The sequence below is a fragment of the Ruditapes philippinarum genome, unplaced genomic scaffold (genome assembly GCF_026571515.1).
Source record: "Ruditapes philippinarum isolate M1 unplaced genomic scaffold, ASM2657151v2 ctg6809_1_1_1_1, whole genome shotgun sequence".
NCBI lineage: Eukaryota > Metazoa > Mollusca > Bivalvia > Venerida > Veneridae > Ruditapes > Ruditapes philippinarum.
In genome coordinates this window covers 28,635-47,770 of record NW_026863203.1, presented here as the reverse complement: position 1 = coordinate 47,770, position 19,136 = coordinate 28,635, and the positions used below count along the sequence as shown (strand labels likewise).

At 33.1% G+C, this 19,136-nt stretch overlaps 1 protein-coding gene across 1 annotated transcript; it reads right to left on the bottom strand.

The window, feature by feature from the left end:
• Nucleotides 1-4,371: 4,371 nt before the first annotated feature.
• Nucleotides 4,372-14,700, bottom strand: LOC132721458 (ultra-long-chain fatty acid omega-hydroxylase-like). Its single transcript, XM_060705765.1, has 10 exons — nucleotides 14,553-14,700; nucleotides 13,946-14,118; nucleotides 13,519-13,643; nucleotides 10,577-10,639; nucleotides 9,974-10,097; nucleotides 8,964-9,099; nucleotides 8,055-8,184; nucleotides 6,952-7,147; nucleotides 6,307-6,455; nucleotides 4,372-5,517 (listed from the first exon to the last, which is right to left on the bottom strand). Exons 1-10 carry the CDS (start codon nucleotides 14,698-14,700, stop codon nucleotides 5,409-5,411), a joined length of 1,353 nt encoding a protein of 450 aa, XP_060561748.1. The 3' UTR covers nucleotides 4,372-5,408.
• Between the last annotated feature and the right edge of the window lie 4,436 nt (nucleotides 14,701-19,136).

The window sequence follows — 19,136 nt, the reverse complement described above, 5'->3', positions numbered from 1 at the left end:
TTTGAACAAACTTGGTAGACACTCACTAGAAGATGTTTCATGCCAAATATCTAAGCTCTAGCTCTTAGGGTTTTTTTAAAGAAGATATATAAAGTTTTTTCTTTCGGTTGTCATGGCAACCAGAATTCTGCATGGAATTAAATTCTTTCAACAATTTTTAAAGGTGACCACCAAAGGAACGTTCCTGTGAAGTTTGGATGAAATTGGCTTAGTGGTTTATGAGGAGATGTCATTTAAAGTAAAAGTTTACGGACGGACGGACGGACGACGGACGGACGCCGGACGAAAAGTGATCACAAAAGCTCACCCTGTCACTTTGTGACAGGTAAGCTAAAAAGTAAGTATAGTATCTTTATGTTGCCTATTTATTCTGTTATTCAAAATTTTATTATTCACATTAAATCCCATTATATAAATATATATTTTCCCTAAATAGTTTCATTTAATTCACGTGTTTATCGTTGTTTTTACTCTATTATAATTTGCTTTTAACTTTTTACGATAACTTTGCGTAAGGTGCATTAGGTAATAAGATGACTATTTAGTTTGCCTGACTTAAGCTTAAACAAATTTATTATACTTTGCCGATTAGCCTGTTCGCATGGCCCACAGAGTATTTCCCAAGTATACGTGTGTTTGAATATAGAAATAATAATAATATAAAATGTATCTAAAGTCATACTGTTCTTCATCTCGGTGTTGTTATATTTTCTGGCCCTTCGGGATCATAGATTTCAACACATTCAGTTTTGAAAATAGAATATACTGCTCAAGTCTACGCTTGGGTCTCGAGCAGGTTTGAAATTCCATTACTGTCCATGAGCATACACAGTTAAACCGTTTCTCTTATTTTGTCTCTTTGCCTTGCTGTCTTTAATTTCAAAAGAACCATTTAAAGTAATTTAACGCATAGATATTATCATCCCTTAAACGCAAGACAATCTTTCTACTAGTTTCTTTACACTTGTATCATCATTATCACTATACAGAATGACTTTGTTAGAAACCGTGAAGGGGTTAATATTGAGAGAGCAAACTGAAGGACTGCTTATATATTTGAAAGATTTAAAGAAAATAATAGAAGATAGACGAACATCACAGACTACTAATGTCTTAATAGATGAACTTGCCTTTACCCTTCAACCAAGTGATATACCATTTAAGGAATGTACACCGGCAAAAACAACCGGAAATGGAAACTGTCTGTTCAATACTGCATCAATCCATATACAAAGTATCATTCATCTTAGTAATTTGTGAAGTTTCATCATATATTTGTGATGGTTTGGTTTACATGTCTCCCTATTGCAGTTATAATAGAAAAGTAAATGTATGTTTTTTTTTCTAAATTGAAGGGAAACTATATAAAATGTTTCTAGCAAGACTATTCCAACACAGTGTGAAAGTGGCTGCATGATATAATGTAGATATTCTAAAACATGCATTTTATTTAATTTAAAGGTGATGAAACTTTGTCAGAGGTATTAAGAGCAGCAACAGCTATTACATTACATGGCTATGCTGAACAACTTGGACCGCATGAATGTTTTGAATCTGCAGACCATCAGTCAACATTTACATAGATAGTTTCAGAGCGATCAGTTTGACGGAAGATATAAGTCAACACTTCAATGTAGACGAGGCAATCGTAAAATCATCGTAAAATATCTTTAATTTAGATAAACGAACTGGAACAATGTTTGATCCAAACCATTTTGTGCCCATTTTACTAAATGAAAACAACCCAGCGAACGAATTTGACAGTGACAACGGTTACCTACTTAACTGTATGGAAAATACTTAGTTGTCAAGTGTTACACAAGACTTTGCCGTATCTAGTGATTCCCAAACAGATGCTAACAAAAAGTAAACCTCTTCAACATCTGGCATATCTGCCTCTAAAGTTAAGACACCGAACATCGACTTGCTCAATCGTGATACTGTCCGTCTTCAGCGAACTACAGAGAGAATGCAGACGCAACATTTTGAACAGGACGCTAAAGGCGAAATTAGTCAATCGAAAAAAAATTTCTCTGTTTACCGGCAATCCCATGCAGACAGAAGATAATCTAGTTCCCGGCGATATATCTGTGATTAATAGCGATGCACTAACAGTCGAAAAAAAGAGAATACCAGAAAACTGCTTGGACAAAGATTGTCCGGATACTACAATTGAATGTGAAACAAGATATCAATGCCAAAATGTTGCAACTGAGCTCACTGAAGACCCTATTGATTATGAAGACAAACATGTAACACGCCGTGGTAGCCTACCAGTTTGAGTGTGATGAATCTAAATCTATGGACCAGATGCCCCATAAAGCACTTCAAAAAATATAGGGTGGGTATTGATAAATAAGTCGCAAGTGACGAAGCCCTCGCTGAAATAGAAAATGAGGCTAAAAATAAATATGTTACCGAAAATAATGATAAATGTGACATAGATAAAAACACATTAACAGAGATGCCACTGGAGGAGTTCGGTGAAAGTGTTACAGAGGCTGAGACTCTATTATCTACGTGCACCAATGCTAATTTTGACGGGGATGACTTTGCAATCGATGAATATGTAGAGAAAGAACAAACCAAAATATTTAGGAAACCAGAAGAAAAAACTTCTTTTAGCAATACTGGGGTTTGCGATAATGAAATATATATTTTCGGGCAATATAAAACTGCCACATGATGAGCAGACTGAAATGGTTACCAAAATTCAATTTACACAAGCTACCAAAGATAACAATGCGTACAACAGTGATGAAAGTGATAACAAAACAGAGCTGCAGTCAAAGGTTGTCAAAGAAGAGCTAACTAAGACAGCGGATAAAGGAGATGATGACATATGCAGCAGTGACAAGTCAACATCTACGGACAATATGTTAAGAAGGAAACTAACTGCAAAGGTTACCACGAAGATCAACTGGCTTCTTGTAATTACAACACAGATGGTTATACAACAACCGCAACAGACAACGAAGTCAAGAATGAATTTGAAGATGATAGTCCAGTCTGATCAGGCAAAAATTTCTTCAAGATCGGAGAAAACCACAAACAATCAACATAAAGAACAGTTAGAAGAAACATCGTCCTCTGCGAGTGAAAGTAATGAAAATTTTGAAAGTGACGTAGAGTTTGAGATTGAATTGGAATGGGAATCTTCAGATGAAAGCGACGAAGAAATTGAAGATGCAGAAGAAAGTAGTAGTATTCAATGGCTTTCAAGATTGCATAAAATAGAAAATAAAGCTTTTAAGGACCAACGCCTGGTACAAGTAAAGCACTCTCTGCGGCAAATTCGCCACTCAACGTCTTTAATGAAATCTTTCCTGAAGAAATATTTCAACTAGTAGTAAAGTCAACAAATGATTATATTCCTATCTACACTGCACACAGGCACAATGACCCAAAACGTGACCCAGGTCGTATTACAAATCCATCGGAAGCAAAACAAGTTGCTCGAAAAGGCCCACTATATAAAGTTTCGCCCTTGTTGGAGAAGGTGCGCAGAAACAGCAATCGTCTTTACAATTTGCACCAAGAGGTGTCCATTGATGAGGCTATGATCAAGTGTCACGGCCAACACTGGGGCATTGTAGGAGCCCCAAATAAACCAGCCAAGCGTGGTTTCAAAATCTTTGTTTCCGCTGATGCAGTTCCAGGCTACACGTCAAACTTTTTAGTGTACATGAGGAAGCAAAAGGAGACTGGTCTTACACAGAAAGTAGTCAAAAATTTAACAGAAGAAATATACAACAGAAATCATATAATTTTACACGCCCGTTCCACTTGCACTGTCTCTTTTGCAGAATAACACATACCTATGTGGTTCGTTCAATGTTGGAAGGAAAAACTGGCCTCAAGATCTCAAAGAATCAAAAAAAATTGAAAAAGAAGGAAGACAAAGTCAAAAGCCTGAAAAGGGGAGAGTTTTTGACGAGACAGACAAAGGACAAAAAGCCAGTTGCCACAGTTTGGAAAGACAAGAGAGCCGTGTATAATCTTAGTACATGTTACAGCCCAGTTACAAACGAACGTTCAAATACCGTGACACGTAGGCACATAAATGAAGAAGGCAAGTGGGTAAAAGGAGACATTCCATGTTTCATCGTTAAAATATACTCTCTGATTCGATTGTTTGATGTAACCGCTTTCACTTGATAATAAAGAGTCGATAGTGGTTTAGTCAACCTTATGTTATATAGTAATTAAACGCAACGTAACCACTTTTACTTAATTTATGAATAGATATCAAAGCGGTTTCGTTGATCTTATATGCAGTAACATATTTAAGTATGATGTTGAATTGCCGGTTCTTTGTTTATTTGTTACAAGTGGGACTAAAAATATTTACTGATTTAACAAATTATCTAGTTGTTTTTTTAAAGCAAATGCATGCTACAATTAACAACCAAATCTTATATGCGACTGATTACAAACTATTTCATGAATTTAGACAGAATAACATTTAATTTCTGTAACACTATATGAGATAACCCTCTCAATTATTTACAGTACAAAATGACTGATGACGATCACCAAACAGACGGACATATTTTACACTCCTGACAATTTCCATGCTTTTTTCACAATTACATTGTCTAAAATTCCATCAAAGCTTGGAAGACAGTAATAAAAATGCTCTCTTAAATCAACACAGAAAGTAGTAGCTACGAATATGTAGAACATTTACTCCAGTTTGTTGATTTTTATTACATACAAGAGATTTAATCTCATCACTTACACTTATCATTTTACTAAAAACAAAAAAAAAAAAAATTAACAAACAAAACTTAATTTGTGATAAATTCAATACAAGATTTCTATTATGGGGTTGCATATGTATAAACTTATTAAATAAATATTTATTTTTAGAAATAAAACAAGCACCTATTTGTCTTTGCATATTTTCTTTAGCACCAATGATTTCAGTCTGCAAAGGCCAATGTAAACCCTCATTAAAATTAATACTGTTCATTAAATACGAGATAAACATTGAAGACTTTTGGCATAAAACATACTATAAAACTGGAGGCCACACTTTCGAAATATCTACATTAAAAACAGTTTTGCCAGCCAAATTTTCGCTTATTCCTCATATCAGTTTTGATAAATCTATATGGTTGTTACTTAGTAAACATTTGTTTATCTGTTAAAATCTTCATTTCTTCAATTCACGAACTTTAATCACTTTCAATTTTCTTTTTTTTTACAGTATGTTTCAAAGTCAAAAGTCTCAAACCTCTCAATATAGAATACTTTATAAAATAATGACTAGCAAGTGCTTCATATTCATAAAACTTATTCAAGTTAGTAAAAAAGTCAAAACAAACCTTTATAATACATAATATCATTGTAGAGCCTTTTATCATTTTTGTTTCAGGAAATTTAAAATTACACAAAATTAACCCTTAAAGTTTCTCTCTAGGGAAAGCCTTCATCAAAATTCCATCTTTAGATTTCAGTGTTGCTGCAAGTTGTCGTTCTACTTTATGAGTAGGGTGTAGTTCCAATTTAAATCTGAAAATATTTCATAAATAAATAAAATTTATTATAGTATAATATATTATATAAATAACACATGGCTGTTGGGGTGATCAAGGGTATTGCGAACCTTGTGAACACGAGAACTGGTATATTACCCTGAGGCGCAGTCTATAATACAGAAAGACCTACTACTACTAGATTGATAAAGTATGCAGTCAAGGAAATAAATAGAATGCATATCATTTTTACAATTTAATACAAATACTCAAAATAATAAACTTAACAAAAACAGTTCAAGAATGATTTTAAATACATTTCTACATAAAGTTGAGACACAAAACACATCTATAATTCTTTAAATATCAAATTTGAAGCCTTTTTAACAATAATTTCTATCTATTTGATAGTGATCCATATTTTTATCAAGTTATTTTTCATTGTTCAAATTCTTATGACTTTGCTGAATACGGAGTTATGCAAGAGTTATGTGCCCCAGAGTAATATAAGAAATATTCCTTGGGGGATATATCCTAGGAGGGTGATATTCAATCAGAACACATAATAAGTCTATGAGAGTTTTACATTGAAGGATATACTGAGGTATAATAAAAATAAATGTACCAAGCAATCTTATTGGTGGCAGTGAAATGGTATAACGTGCAATTCAAACCTGTATAAAATCATAATTCTTCGATGCAGATGTAAGTCATGTAGTATAATCCTAGCTGTACCATTTTATGATGAAATAAGTGATGCTTCATGTCAAATGCTTAAGCTACTGAAATGCATGTAATATGTAAATCATTTGGTTCTGATATTTACCTGTGTACAATTCTGGCAATCACTGTTTTCATTTCATTCATGGCAAAGTTTTGTCCAATACAATTTCTAGGTCCTGCTGAGAAAGGCACGAAACTGAATGGATCCCTTTCATCATTGCGTTCAGGTGAAAATCTGTCTGGGTCAAATTTCTGTAAAACAGTACACATAAATCTTCTTTGTATTGAATAGCCTAAAAAGCATGCATGGGAGTTAATGTATTTGTTTTCAACTATTTTTAGATAATGGTACCATAGAGGCAAATGAACTTCCTTGTGGCAAATACTTGCTATCAATAAAAAAAAAGAAAGGAGAGCTGCTTTGGGTACAATAATATAATTTTGTGAATATAACAACAGATCATATGGCTTTAAAATTCAAGATATAAATCAGTTATTATATTTTGTATATTATCTTTATATATGAGATGTAAATCAGTCATTAACTTTTTTATATTATCTACTTTATGTCAGTAAACCCTACATCTGAATTAGACCAGATAAAAATATAGAAAGCCAGTGCACAATGACAGCAATTCAGGTTTTCATTTAATACGAGTATGCCATATAACAAAATCACACTATTCAATGAGCTAATAGAGTGTTATAAACCATAGCAGGTGGCAATAAAATACATTATAGAACTTACCAAGGGATCCTCCCACAAGGTTGGATTGGTAAGTACATTTACAATAACAATGTTAACTGTTGTACCGACTGGTATGTCGTAACCTTCCAACGTCATAGGTTCATCTGTCACCCTTTGTATAAATGTAACAGGTGGATTCAAGCGTAATGATTCTTTAATCACTTGTGTCAGGTATGTAAGCTTTGGCAAGTCCTCCCTAGATTAACACATGAAGCAAAAACTATTTCAACATCGAAAACTAAATAAGGCAATCCGACATATTAAATCTTACATTATAACCTGTCAGGTTAAAAAACAACCAGTAACATAAGTGTTAAAAAACAATCAGTCAAATAAATTCTTGAGTGAGTGACAAGCAGTCAAATAAAGCTTTCATTTAACAGCAAATGGAACTAAGATATTTAGATGCAATCAGTATTTAAATCTCAAGTGAAAACCAGTGGAAAAATCTTTAGTGACAACCAGTAAAATTAAGTCTTTATTTTTTTCATTTTTTTTTTTCATTGGGCTTTACATCGCACCAACACACTATAGGTCATATTGCAACTTCCAAGCTTTAATGGTGGAGGAAGAAGGCCTCAGGTGCCCCTCTGTGCGTTATTTCAGGCACAAAATGGCACTAAAGTAGAACCACTGAAATTCCATAAGCTAGGTGGTTAGCTTTCTAACATGAAGAATCCTAGGATGCTTGCAATGTCAGAACCTACAGGATGAAAATAAGTCTTAAGTGACAACTAATGAGATGATTACACTTCACATATTTTCAATAAAATTAAGTTTTAAGTTAACAGTAACATATTTGTCCGCTTCCAACAAGTTCAAATCAATCAAACCTTTGCCCCATTCAAAGAAAAAATGCATAAATATTTTAATTTCTGTATTTTTCATGACAATTTTGGCATTTTTTACATTATTTTAAGACAGAAAAGGAAAACCATTTTGAATTTTATATCATACAACTAGTGTAGAGGTTGCATAGCCACCAACTAAGGTGCCTTTTAGTTCATCATTTCAGGCACACATATGCACCCACTAATAAACAACCTTAATATATTCTAACTGGATAAGGTTTGTCACATAAAAAAACAAAGATATTTCTTTACAATAGAATGTTGTCATTGTCTCTGCCCTCTAATACTTCACTAATCTCTTTGTATACAGCATCTTGAACATCAGGATGTCTAGCTATTTCATACAGTGTCCAAGATGTCCCACTTGTTGTGGTATCATGCCCTAAAAACAAATGCCAAAGGAAAGTAAACATACATGAACGATCAAAACCATTTTTAAAAGATCAACCAAATTTTGCTAAGTCCTGTAGTCAATTAAATTTTAGGCCTCAACAACCCTTTAGTATCATAAAATAGATATATGTGTCAAAAGCTAATCATAAAACTCTTAGATTTCCAGATTTGTATTATCTAGTCCAATTAAGATTTTGACTGTTTCCTCAATAGATTTACACATGATATTGAGAAAGAAGGAAGAGTTGCACAGTGAAGAAATTGTTTATTAGAAAACCTGGTCAATAAATATGGTGCATAAAAACTAAAAACAAAGCTAGAAATGTGTCCCAAACCTCACTTGCTGCCACAGTAGAATATTTACACACTGATGCTTTTTTTTATAAAAGCCAAGTGCTATATTTATAAGTGATATTAGTATTATAACTATAAGTTATAAAAACTTATAACACTTGTTTTTGATTATGGATAACTGTGACTTTGATCTATTAATTTCAAATATAATAAGGGTTTCCTACAAGCAATTGGCAATGCCAAATTTTCATTAACTTACTTCTTAAAGTATTGATAAAACGAAGAATTTACATCAAGTGTTAATGTGATCATAACTGTTAAACTAATGACCTCAAAATCAATAATAATAATCCTATAGTCATGACATAACTCCACACAAAATTTTAGGACAAAGAGTTTTCTGATTATTGGTTGGTTGTCCAGGCCAAATTGACTTCGACATTTGACCTTATGTGTATGCTTTAAATGCATTACCTTCAAATAAAAATGTATCAACTTCATTTCTTATTTCTGCAGATGACAATCCAGTCCCATTGTCATCTTTAGCTGTCAGTAGAATACCTAGGAAATCCTTACATTTTGTCTCTTTACCTTTCTTGGCATCTGAAATCTGGAAAAAATAAACTTTAAACATTCATTCCTAACATTTCATTATAAATTGGAAATATAACTGGAACATAGGCATTGCAACAAAACTTTAATCACATACCTGTGTTGCCACTTTTGCAATTATATAAAAGTGGTAATGCACAGTAGTGCATATATTTTTATGTAACGTCATTTGCATTATACAAACATAGTGTAAAGAGTAAAGACGCACTAAATGTTAGCATTTCATAGTTTTTAGGTATGTCAATGAAAAATGATTATTTTTCACTTTATACAGCATTTATTTCTGGGTCTGCAATAAATAGAATATTATATTAAAAATTATTTTTCAACTTGTTCAATAAATTTAGTATTGAACTTAAACTCATTAAATATCCTCTATTCATTTTTAGCCTAACTGACTTTGACTTTTGTCTTACTTGCCTTTAACTGTACTTAAGTATAAAGGTCCATGTACAAATGTAAGGTTTCTACATATAAAATTATCTATGATATTGTTATATAAAAGGAAGGATTATGATAATGGTAACAGTGACAGACAGAAGGAAAGAAAACACTGGCATCTTAAACTATAGTCCCTTACAAATTCTAGGAAGCATTAAGTTCTTGAATGTAGCCATTAAATTAAGTGTAGGCAAATTGGGGGAAACAAATTTGCAAAAATAGTCATATAATGGATGTTGATTGTCTTTTGGCATTTTGAACTCCATAATGGAAGATAATAACCTGGGTTTTCAAACTTGAAAAGCATTTCCTGTCATTGCAAACAGGTCTATTTTTGGGGCTTACCTTGACACATAATTAACAATAATGCTTAACAGAAAATCAAGGAAAAAGAATATCATAACTTAAATGATCATTAAAGACTCCATTACCAGAGTTTGTTTTCTTTCTTGGATAATGTTCTCAGCCACTTTATGGACAAGATCACAGGCACGTTTCCATCGTCTACCATTTGATGTGAGATAATAGATAAAGTCTGGATACAACCAAAATTTACTGTAAGAGAACAAAATTCCAAAGTTAAAAAAGTACAATGGCTTCTTTTCTTAATTTCTTTACATTAAAACGTATTTAATCTGAATTTCTTTACATTAAAACATGTAATCAGGTTAAAATGCAACTTATCTCAAGACTTTGTCGGAACGGATAACAAAAGGGTGCATTGCATCTTTTACGAAAAAAAATACAGGATTAAAATATCACCTATAAACAAAATACAAATTTAAGGAAATCATTTATCACCAACATACCATTGTTTGTCAACAAAATACAGGATTAAGAAAGTATCTGTTAACAAAATACATGTTTCATAAGTTCATGTCAACAAAATAAAAATAACATGTGATAAAATATGGGACAAATTCTTATCATCTATGTAGCATAAAAAGAACATAACATTAAATTCCACTATTTACCAACATCATTTAGTAAAATACCTGAAAATCAATATTTGCATGTCTTAATTATATACTCACAAAAATCTATCTGCAAGAAGATCATTTAATTCCCACACTGCCTGGACATAGGGCTGCTTCATTCTGAAGTGAAGACAATGTAACATGCATTAGTTTATATATTTTTGTTTTTATCTTTAAATGAATGTTTTGAATATTATTGATACATTATGCATATGTTGATTGCAAGATAAAAAAAGAAGGTGGCAACGGTTCAAAACTGCAGCATGATAAACATTGCAACTTTACTTCCACAGACAAGATCTGTATTATTCATCTAAATCCATATAAATGAACGAATCTGTGAGGAAAATGTTTCTTTTGATGACACTTTATTTCAAAATTTGCCAAAACTACGGTGTGTGGGTAAAGTTGTTATTATCATCATTTCATTGATAGTTAGAACAAAATGAAGTCAGTCGGTATATTTTCATTGGATAGAGAACCTTGATATTTAAGATGAAAATAATTTCTTATAAATAAGGATGGCAATGAGTCACTGGTTAAATAATATTTCAAACAGACTCCAAAACTAGGGCAGAAAAACCAAACAGACCCCATAACTAGGGCAGAAAAACCAAACAGACTCCATAACTAGCACAGACAAGAGGGCCATGATGGCCCTGAGGTCGCTCACCTGTATATAGGCCCCCCACCCCCGGGCCAATTTTTACCCAAGGGCTTTTATTTGTTTATTTGAACAGACTTGGTAGACACCCATAAGAAGATGTTTCATGCTAAACATCTAAGTTCTAGCTCATTGGCATTTTTAAAAGAAGATTTTTAAAGTTTTTACTATACACATATAGTAGTTAAAAACAATGTCACCCCTGGGGCAGGGCCAGTTTTGACCCCCGGGCGTTTATTTTAACAAACTTTGTAGATATTTACTTAAAGATGTTTCATGCTTAATATCTAAACTCTAGCTATTTGGGTTTTTCCAAAGAAGATTTTTAAGTTTTTGCTATACACATATAAGGAAAATCAATGACCCCCCCCCCCAGGCGGAGCCAGTTTTGACCCCAGGGCTTTTATTTGAACATACTTGGTAGACACCCATTAGAACATGTTTCATGCTAAATATCTTAGCTCTAGCTCTTCGAGTTCTTTAAAAGATTTTTTAAGTTTTTACTATATGCATATAGGGAAAATCAATGACCCCCTGGGGCGGGGCCAATTTTGACCCCAGAGCTTTTATTTGAACAAACTTGGTAGACACTCATTAGAAGATGTTTCATGCTAAATATCTTAGCTCTAGCTCTTACGGTTCTTTAAAAGAAGATTTTTTAAGTTTTTACTATATGCATATAGGGAAAATCAATGACCCCCGGGGTGGGGCCAATTTTGACCCCAGGGCTTTAATTTGAACAAACTTGGTAGACACTCACTAGAAGATGTTTCATGCTTAATATCTTAGCTCTAGCTCTTTGGGTTCTTTAAAAGAAGATTTTTTAAGTTTTTACTTATATATGCATATAGGGTAAATCTATGACCCCCTGGGGCGGGGTCAATTTTGACCCCAGGGCTTTTATTTGAACAAACTTGGTAGACATTCACTAGAAGATGTTTCATGCCAAATATCTAAGCTCTAGCTCTTATGGTTCTTTAAAAGAAGATTTTTTAAGTTTTTACTATATGCATTTAGGGAAAATCAATGACCCCCGGGGCGGGGCCAATTTTGACCCCAGGGCTTTCATTTGAACAAACTTGGTAGACATTCACTAGAAGATGTTTCATGCTTAATATCTTAGCTCTAGCTCTTTGGGTTCTTTAAAAGAAGATTTTTTAAGTTTTTACTATATGCATATAGGGAAAATCAATGACCCCCTGGGTCGGGGCCAATTTTGACCCCAGGGCTTTTATTTGAACAAACTTGGTAGACATTCACTAGAAGATGTTTCATGCCAAATATCTAAGCTCTAGCTCTTACGGTTCTTTAAAAGAAGATTTTTTAAGTTTTTACTATATGCATATACTGGGAAAATCAATGACCCCCAGGGGCGGGGCCAATTTTGACCCCAGGTCTTTTATTTGAACAAACTTGGTAGACACTCACTAGAAGATGTTTCATGCCAAATATCTAAGCTCTAGCTCTTATGGTTTTTTAAAAGAAGATATTTAAAGTTTTTTCTTTTGGTTGCCATGGCAACCAGAGTTCTGCATGGAATTAAATTCTTTGAACAATTTTTAAAGGTGACCACCAAAGGAACATTCCTGTGAAGTTTGGATGAAATTGGCTCAGTGGTTTATGAGGAGATGTCATTTAAAGCAAAAGTTTACGGACGGACGGACGGACGGACGGACGACGGACGGACGACGGACGGACGGACGCCGGACGAAAAGCGATCACAAAAGCTCACCCTGTCACTTTGTGACAGGTGAGCTAAAAAACCAAACAGACTCCATAACTAGGGCAGAAAAACCAAACAGACTCCATAACTAGCGCAGAAAAACCAAACAGACTCTATAACTAAGGCAGAAAAACCAAACAGACTCCATAACTAGCGCAGAAAAACCAAACAGACTCCATAACTAAGGCAGAAAAACCAAACAGACTCCATAACTAAGGCAAAAAAACCAAACAGACTCCATAACTAGCGCAGAAAAACCAAACAGACTCCAAAACTAGCGCAGAAAAACCAAACAGACTCCATAACTAGGGCAGAAAAACCAAACAGACTCCATAACTAGCGCAGAAAAACCAAACAGACTCCATAACTAAGGCAGAAAAACCAAACAGACCCCATAACTAGGGCAGAAAAACCAAACAGACTCCATAACTAGGGCAAAAAAAACAAACAGACCCCATAACTAGCGCAGAAAAACCAAACAGACTCCATAACTAGGGCAGAAAAACCAAACAGACCCCATAACTAGGGCAGAAAAACCAACAGTCAGACAGATGTAAAAAATATGTTTAAATACAAATTTAATAAAACAATGAAAAAGATATGAGTACATACTTGGAAATTTGGCAATCACTCTTGTAAGAAAATGCACACTGTAATATAACATCTAGAGAAAACATGCAAGCATGTTCAAATATTTCAAAATATTCTTCCTTGTCTGCATATGCTTGTAGCTTATCCTGAAAAAAAACAAAAAAGGCTGTTTAACATTTAACTGTACAATACAAGAATATATTTGGTAAAGTTGAACCACCAGACCAAAGAGCTTTATTTAAATGGAGAGGAAGCTATATACAAATATGTATGCCGCCTTGCTATGTGTTATGACTGTTATCTAAGATCAAAAGAATTAACAAACAAAGGAGTTGAAAAAATGTAAAAAAAAGCAATAAATAAAGAGGATGTAATTTTGTTCTTAGTAAATGGGATGAAAAATGTATACATAAATAATGATACTGAAATGTAGAATAAAAGAACTTACAACAAATATGCTTGATGCTCTGTTCTTCACTTCTAGGTATGCTTTCAGGATGTCAAAATGGAAAGCTGGTGTTAACAGCCGACGGCTTCTAAACCATTTCTCTCCATTACTTATCAACAGACCTTCTCCCAACCAGGACATTATTAGACTGTATAGACTTCGGCTTTTTGGTGCTAAAGATAGAAACAATAAAAATAATAATTATGATATAAAATCCATAAAAATCTTGTAAAAAGCTGGCAAACTATGCTGCTTTTGATGCAGCTTGAATATAGATAAACATTATGCCAAAACAGTTTGTATGACTTTCTTTTTTTATCTCCACCTTCTAATTTTAGGTAATTGACATACTATAACAGATTATGTATTACATAATTATTATGTGACTTGTGTAATTGCAGAGGAAAGTTATTCAAGCAAATAAAATGTACACTTTGTTGTATTAGTCAGTCTTTCAAACTCCCATTAATCCATTTTTACTTATAATCACTTTTTTATGCTTTATTTTTTTTTAATACAGTAAACTCTCAAAACATCATTTATTTAGGTTTTATGTTTCAAAATGGTCATAAATGAACCATGTTTGAATATGGGCAATTGACAGTACCTGAGGATTTGAGGATGACCTTCACAGTGTCAGCATGCACTACATTGACCATTGGTAAAAAGGAACTCAGCCAGCCCAATGACAGTCGTGGTCTTTCTGTAACATTCTTAAACATCCACTCAAACGCTGCTTCATTTAAACCTGGCATCTACAATTTATTATGATACCAATGGTAAAAGGCACAAATTGATTTCAATTTAATTATGGCCACTCCTACCGTTCAGAAAATGTGTTTTTAAAATTTTACATTTTACATTTAGTAAGCACTGTAAATTTAGATAATATTATTTTCACAAGAGATCAAATTTCACTTACTTTGCATATTGAAGATTTTTCAAAAATAAATAAATGAGCATCTAAATACATTGTACCATAATTTGGAATTCACCAACAATTAACCTTGCCAATAAGTCAGATTAGTGTTGATTTTGTAAAATTTCAGCAACTGGAAATATCCAACATTTAAGTAAATAAATAGGGACTTAAAAGTATAATGTATGTATCTGTATTTAGGAACTTTATCTAAGAAAATCTGTGCAATGTGCCATCTCTTGAAAAATGAAAAGTAGATTGTTTGGCCGTTTCACCTCTCTTGACCGCTTAAGATGGGCTAAGTTTTAGATTCAGGAAGCATTTGAGGTGAAGATTGACCGCGAAACAGCAGGTGACTGTGAAAAATATGTATAAAATAGAGTTGATTTTTTCGTCAGGGACATCACAAAAATGGCCATTCAGGTCCGATGACTGCCGAAAAGGAGATGACCGTTCAATACAGATTAGGACTGTAGATGTAATATGACCAACATTGTTCGGGGCTTAATTCTCAATATCTCCAAAATAGATAATGGAGAGTTACCAAGGCAAAAAATACAAACCTAGAATAAGTACATTTAAAAAATAAGCATGTTAAGAATTAATAATATAGTTATGTGTGTATGATCATTTAAAATAATTTATAAAGTACCTGTCTAGAATTCCAAAGAGGAATTCTGTCTTCACTCCTGGTATTTTGCATAGGACTATTGCAGTTCTTCGGAACTTCAAGTACCACTGTAGAAACATCAGAAGAATGTAGCCTACAGCTATACTCAGCACTATAGTGGCCCATGATATTCCAAATAAAACCCATGGTCACATCTATTTTCACCTGAAATAAAGTTGATACCTCTATATCTTTCAGCACCTGGACAATCTTCACAGTGATTTCATGCAGCATATTTAATAGAGAAATTATTTTTCTCTTCTTAAAACCTTGCTGAACTACACAGAAAATACCTACCTATTGTGGAATGGGTGCCTTTTTTGCATTACTGAAACTGGAGATTGAAATTCTGTATAAAATATCCAAAATTCATCACAGTCTGGGAAATGTAGAAATTTGTACAGTAGACTCCCTACTTAAGACCACCCCGCTATTAAGGACCATTTTAAAAAAATGGGTTCAATTTGGTTATATTGATTTCCGAGAATTTTAAGAACCACCCAACTTTATCCACCTTTAAGACCACCAGATTTCAGTCCCAAATTCTTTATTTCTTTATTTTGAACCCCATTATTGAGACCACTTGATGTTAAAGTCATCAACTGTTCTATTAGGGCTGTCATTTGGGAATATCGCAATATTTGATATAATCATCAATATTCAATCCTCTGATACAAATTAATACCACATTTTAAATATTGATACAATTAAGGCTAAAAATCTTTTTTTTTAAAGGGAATATACCCACTCTAAAATTAGCCTAACTAAAGTGAAGACACTTTTTTTTAGTTTTTCATTGGGCTAACCCTTGAAACTTTTAAAGTCTTTTTCAAACAGTTTCAAGTTGACCCAAAAATAAACAGAAAAAACCACTTTTGGGTTAGGTTGCAGTAGTATTTGTAATGTCTATTGTAAATACATGTACAAGCAATTACATAACACCATGATTCCAATTTATAACACATATTTAAATGTTTTTCATTGTATCTATTGTATCAAAATTGATATATTGATTTATTGTTGATATTTGTCTCTTGATATATCAATACAAAATGTCCCATCAATGACAGCCCTAAATTGTCTCGATAAAAAATTTGTTGTTTTTATCTGCTTAAATGCTCTTAGGCAAGAACTTGATTTCACAAGGTGTCAAAAACTGTTGTTATTGGGTTTTAGTATGAAATTGGGTGTGAAAGTAAATTTTAGAGTCACTGTGGTTTAATGTTGCTTTTGTGAAGAATCAATTTCTTATATGATAGGTTAATTATGTATACATCATATGATAATGATTTCGAGACGTTTCGGCCCCAAGACGTATCGGCCACAAATTACCGAAGACGTTTCGGCCCCAGACGTTTCGGCCCTTTACCAAATCGGCCCCAGAATAAGTACTGTGTTTTAAACCGGTATATTAAAATTCATAGTTATAATAATCATAAATGACAATTTTCATAAAGTGGAAAGCCAATTTCCAAATACCTTGACTTTATATTACAACCATACATGAAAGAATTATGATACCTCTTATATATTTTACGTAAGATTAAATCTTAACCAAAACCATCGATCAAAGATTAGATACTTGTTGCATTTAATGTTGACTTCATTGTTTATAAATATCTCACAATGAATAGCTACTCGTAATTACTTCCTTGATAATGAAAAATCTAACACATTTAATTATCAGGAAAGGAAAGTTAGTTGTTCCTGCATGTGAAAATCGAAACATTCGGTCATGTAATTTTACAATGAAAAGAAAACAGAAGCCATATTATCTATAATTATTTTGTCACTGTCAACATTGTTTGATTTAACTAATTAATAAATTGATATGATTTATACTTTACTCTTTGATTCTGTACCGTCATTTAAAAAAAAATATCCATTCCTATAATATTTAACACGTGTTACAACTATTTTAGTTTTTTTTTAAAACATTTTACTGATCTTTCTTTTGAATTGGTGTATAATCTGGTTAATCTGGTTAATCAATCATTAAATCAGTATATAATTATATATAATTATAGGTGTAATAGGTGCAATATATTAATTTTTGGGAAATCCTTTTTTAAATTCTTTAAAGAATTAAAGTGTCATAATTGTTTAATTGTAATTAAATTAATTGTTGTTAATCAATTAAGAAATGTACTATATAGTAGGGCCGAAACGTCTCGTGGAAAAGGGCCGAAACGTCCAGGGGCCGATTTTTCCACTGGGGCCGATTTGGTTTGGGGCCGAAACGTCCTGTTTGCATGATAATCAACTGACCGATGCAGTACATTAGTACATGCTTAACAAGATCAGAAACTCTATCCAGAATTTAATCATTTAAGTTCTTATTGACCATTATCATTACAAAATACATGTAGTCAGAGACTTAGATCTCCGATGTAGCAGGGAAAATACATGAAAAATAGGGAAGTATTTGGAAGTAGCCTTATACACGTAACTCTTGCAACAACTGTGATTTTACAACAAAAAAAAGTATCTTCACACTGGCAATTTCACCCAATCACATGCATTTTATGATCAATACAAACTGAAGTCAAGGCTGAAATAAAAGCCCTTAGACTAGGAATTCATGTAGTCAGTTGGGGATTTGCTTTAAGTTAAATTTAAATTAAAAAATAAGAGATCATCTTATCTGATAATTTTCAACCTACTCATAAAATGACAGGACAAATAAAAGAATTCTTGTTATGTTGGTTAATTTGGAAATGTAAAACCAACACTGCTTCCCTCTGAAAAGCTTAATATATGACCTATCGCTTATTTTTAAATAAATAAAAAACAAAACGAACTTTGGTCTTGGTTACAAATGGCGTTGAGAAGCAAACAGGACATTTCGGCCCCAAACCAAATCGGCCCCAGTCGTAGACTGGTCCCCTGCGAACTTCTAAAAAGTACGACAGGAAACCTCCAGCGAATGCAGTTATTTCATTGGTTAATCGATATATGTAAACAAATATGGCTGCTGGTGGCTGAAGAGCGTACAGAAATTTAGTAATATTTCTGTTATTTTTACTTTTTCGAGAGGTTATATTTGCGAAATTTATTTTCAAAACCGTAATATGTTAAATAAGTAAAGGCATAATATTAATGAATACATTAGAGGACTGTTTATTTTCAGTCCTACTAAACACTGCTAAGGACTGCTAAGGACTGCTAAGGACCGCTAAGGACTGCTAAGGAGCCACACAGGACTACTAAAGAGGCACAAAGGACCTTCAAATACCTCCTAGGCCATTCTTATATTACATGGTATTATTTTTAGTGAAAAAAAAATTATAATTTTAAGAAAAAATATGATTTTGGTGAAAATTTTATGAGTTGTCGGGCGGGACCGCTAAGGGACTGATCAAGATACACAAAAAGACTGCTAGGGAGGCACAAAAGGACCTTAAAATAACCTCCTAGGGCATTCTTATAATACAAGGTAGTATGTTTTAGTGACAAAAAATGTATTATTTTAAGAAAAAATATCATTTTAGTGATAAAATTTATGTTTTTGAAGTGTCTTTTATTTTGTCGGGACCGCTAAGGACTGCTCCAGGAGTGTGCGAAAAGGACTGCTAGGCAGGCACAAAGACCTATAAATATTT

Bases quoted from the DNA above. Each gene is read 5' to 3' on its own strand.
- LOC132721458 (XM_060705765.1), bottom strand. From the start codon at position 14,700: ATGCCAGGTTTAAATGAAGCAGCGTTTGAGTGGATGTTTAAGAATGTT. The intron at 13,644-13,945 runs GTAAGTTCTTTT...GTTTTTTTTCAG, and splicing joins GAGCATCAAGCATATTTGTT to GATAAGCTACAAGCATATGC. The intron at 5,518-6,306 runs GTAAATATCAGA...AAATATTTTCAG, and splicing joins ATTGCCAGAATTGTACACAG to ATTTAAATTGGAACTACACC.